This window comes from Apis laboriosa, unplaced genomic scaffold, assembly GCF_014066325.1.
Source record: "Apis laboriosa isolate Shangri-la unplaced genomic scaffold, ASM1406632v1 scaffold29_cov151, whole genome shotgun sequence".
Lineage (NCBI taxonomy): Eukaryota > Metazoa > Arthropoda > Insecta > Hymenoptera > Apidae > Apis > Apis laboriosa.
The window spans coordinates 559,695-562,895 of NW_025222728.1; the positions used below are offsets into that span (position 1 = coordinate 559,695).

A 3,201-nucleotide genomic window follows, 5' to 3' on the forward strand; every position below is an offset into this window, starting at 1 on the left:
CCGGTGGAACGCGATATGATCGAGAGTCGGTGTCGGACAAGGTGTTCCCCGATGTTCGTGACACTCGATATCCACAACCCTAGCTACGACGATAAAGCGACGACGGTTACGCGATTTTCGGTGAAGCTGTCGGCACAGCTGTCGCGTCACGCTTTGAGAACGCGTCTCGAGGAGAGTAGTAGTAGTAGTAGTAGTAGTAGTAGTAGTAGAAGAAGAAGAAGAAGAAGAAGAAGAGAAAGCACCAGAGACGACGCGTCATAGGTGTACGAAATTTACGTGGCCTAAATAAAAGAATTCACGAGAGAGAACGCAACGTGCCTCTCCTCTATTGATTCGCGATAGATTTCGATCGAAAAAAAAAAAAGAAAAAAAAGAAAGAAAGAAAGAAATAATTCGAGAGAGATGAGGGGGAAAAATGACGAATTTCGAAATTCCTCGGGCAACCTCGGGCCCCTTTTACATGAAATATGCAACTATTCGCGAATTCGATTTTCGAGCGACATTCGACGCGTGAATTTAAAATCAGCGTTGAGCGAATATCTGGGCAAAATCCTAAAGCGACGAAACGCATCGAAAGTCGTGCGCATCGAATATTTCCATTTCCGACAAAGGATTTATCGATATCGCGCGAGGCGGGAAAACGCCGCCTTCGTGGCCGTCGTGATCAAGTCGGGCGCATCGAAGGCCCACGCTGTTGGCCAACGTAATTATTGCACACGCGCACACGCGAGCAATTGCAGAATTCTCTGCGCGTGCAACGAGCGGGGAACGCGAGTACACGCGAGTCGAGCGTTATCCGAGATTCGAGACGCGGATATAAGTGAATGAAGGCCGATAAGGCGTCGAGCCTATGGGAACGAAATCGACGGGTTTTCAAGCTCGTCGCGACGAGTTCGTGCGAGAGATTATTTATCGAGTAGATCGATAAAAGATCGAGAAGAAAGATCTCTCTTGGCTACAGATATCGCGGAAGAGAGATTTTTTTTTCTTTTTTTTTAAAGGGGCGAGGGGGAGGAATGCATTTCGAAGGGAGGGACGGGGCGATAGAATCGAAAGTCGACGCCGATACGTCTCTTTGACGCGTAAGAGGAATCCGTTCCCGACAAGTGCACTGAACGAACGACAACGTCACTGTGCAATTACACTTGCCACTCTAAGGCTAAAGTGTCTAAGGGAAAGTGCTCTTTTCGAGGGCGCCTGTAAAAGGGGCGCCCTTAACTTTCGCGAAATCCTTGACGAGGAATCGATGACATCCGCGGGCGCGGAAGGATCGATGCTCGTCGGGGGAGGGGGGCGGGGGAGGAAGAAGAAGAAATCGAGTCGGACGAGTTCGATAAATATCCGAGGCTGCTGAGTGAAACGGGACCGACTCCCTCCCTCCCCTCACCTTTCTCCTTTTGTCCCGGCTTCGAAAGGGCGGGTTTCTCATTTCCTCTGTCCGGTATCCTCCTCCCCCCTCCCGGTATTCGCGTTACTCTTACGTCTCCGTTCGTTCTATCGACCGACTCGTTCGATTGTACTACTCGCCGCTACTCGAGAGCTCGTTGTATCGTTGTCGAGCAAACCTACCTACCTACCTATCTACCTACCTACCTACCTACCTACCTACCTACCTACCCTCCAGCCTCAGACCTACCCACCCCGTACGCTTCTGCTCGATACTGACTACGTAGGTGTTTCGTTCGCCGCTCGAGCCACAAGTGGTGCACCTTGTTGCTCGCAATCGGAATAATAGCGGCTCGCCTTTGCCAACACGGACCGCACACCGTTTCTCCGTACCCTCGAACAATACCTAGCCTAGATATATATATATATAGATATATCTAGAATACGTCGAACATCGGATTCGTCACCAACTAACTATACGATACGATACGATACGATACGATACGATACGATTCTTCTTCTTCTTCTTCTTCGATTCGCGTTCGAGGAAATGAGACAAATACTGTTACTCTCGTTGGCAAATGAGAAAGAAAGAGAGGGAGGGATGGGGGAGAAATCTTTGAAAATAAACTAGGAATCAGCTTGCAGGATCATCCTAGGAGCGTAACCAGGATATTCGCTTAAAGTTCGTTTTCTTCGTCTCTCTCTCCCTCTCTCTCTTGTTTCTCATCGAGGTTGATATTCGTCTTCCTCTCTCGGCGTGCTCCGGCCTTCTCCCATCTCCCCTCGTAGCCGCTCCCTAGCCCAGGAACGCGAGTACAGACTCCTCGGTAAGGAGGCCATATTTCATAAGACTCGCTGCTTTCCTCCGGTTGCTTTCCTTTCCTCCTCCTTCTGCGCCGCCGCCTCCTCCACCCCTTCCTCCACCTCCCCCTCCTCCTCCTCCTGCTGGTGAAGCCGCTGTGGCTGCTGGTGCCTGTGCCTGTGCCTGTGCCTGTGCTGCTGCTGCCGCCGCCGCCGCCGCCGCCGCTGCTGTTCCAACTCCTCCGGTTCTTCTTTCCCTTTCCTTTTTCCTCTTTCGATGGTCGAACGGCCGAGCCAGCGGAGCCCCTGTGTGCCGCTGTCAGAGTTTCTAGCAACGCTTGCGCGACCCATTCCCATCTCGTTTTCCCCATCCAATCCCATGGCCGCTGCCAAGCTCAGTACTGCCAGCCGCCGATGTAATGTTTCTTTTATTGATTTTGCGGCGACCCGCGGAAATTATACGGCCCATGGATGTATGCACGCCCTCGTCTCGCCTCGTCTCGCCTCGTCTCGTCTCGTCTCGTCTCGTCTCGTCTCCTCTCGTGTCTCTCGATCTCGACTTCGTTCGCGCGCTTCGATACCGTCGTTGCTCCATGCCTCGCTATGTACGACGACCACCTCGATTCGTTCCGCTCCTCTCCAATTTTTCCTTCCCTATTCTCTCTTCGTAAGAAAATTAAATCACGAGAGAGAGAGAGAGAGAGAGAGGAATCTTCGTTCGAGCTTCGATCGAGTCTCGAGAGTCGAATAGAGGCGAGGATATCTCGTTTCGGATGAGCGACGTGGCGCGTCGACGTCGATAGGTCAAGGACACTCTCTACGGTTCTCGAGGTCAGGTCGACAAATCACCCTTTCCGGGCCGAACGCCCGTGAAAAAAGAGAGAGAGAGAGAGAGAGAGTGGAAAACAGGGGAGAGAGAGGATCCAACACCCTTCGCTCCCATCGGCTCCCCTTTGACCCTAGGAAGAAAAAAAAAAAAAGGAAAAAGGAAAAAGGGAGGAAAGGAAGGAA

The 3,201-nt window shown here is 51.6% G+C and overlaps 1 protein-coding gene across 1 annotated transcript; it reads right to left on the reverse strand.

Moving 5' to 3' along the window:
• Nucleotides 1-2,232: 2,232 nt before the first annotated feature.
• On the reverse strand, nucleotides 2,233-2,547 carry LOC122714329 (inner centromere protein-like). Its single transcript, XM_043935590.1, has one exon. The coding sequence runs from the start codon at nucleotides 2,545-2,547 to the stop codon at nucleotides 2,233-2,235; it is 315 nt and encodes a 104-aa protein (XP_043791525.1).
• Between the last annotated feature and the right edge of the window lie 654 nt (nucleotides 2,548-3,201).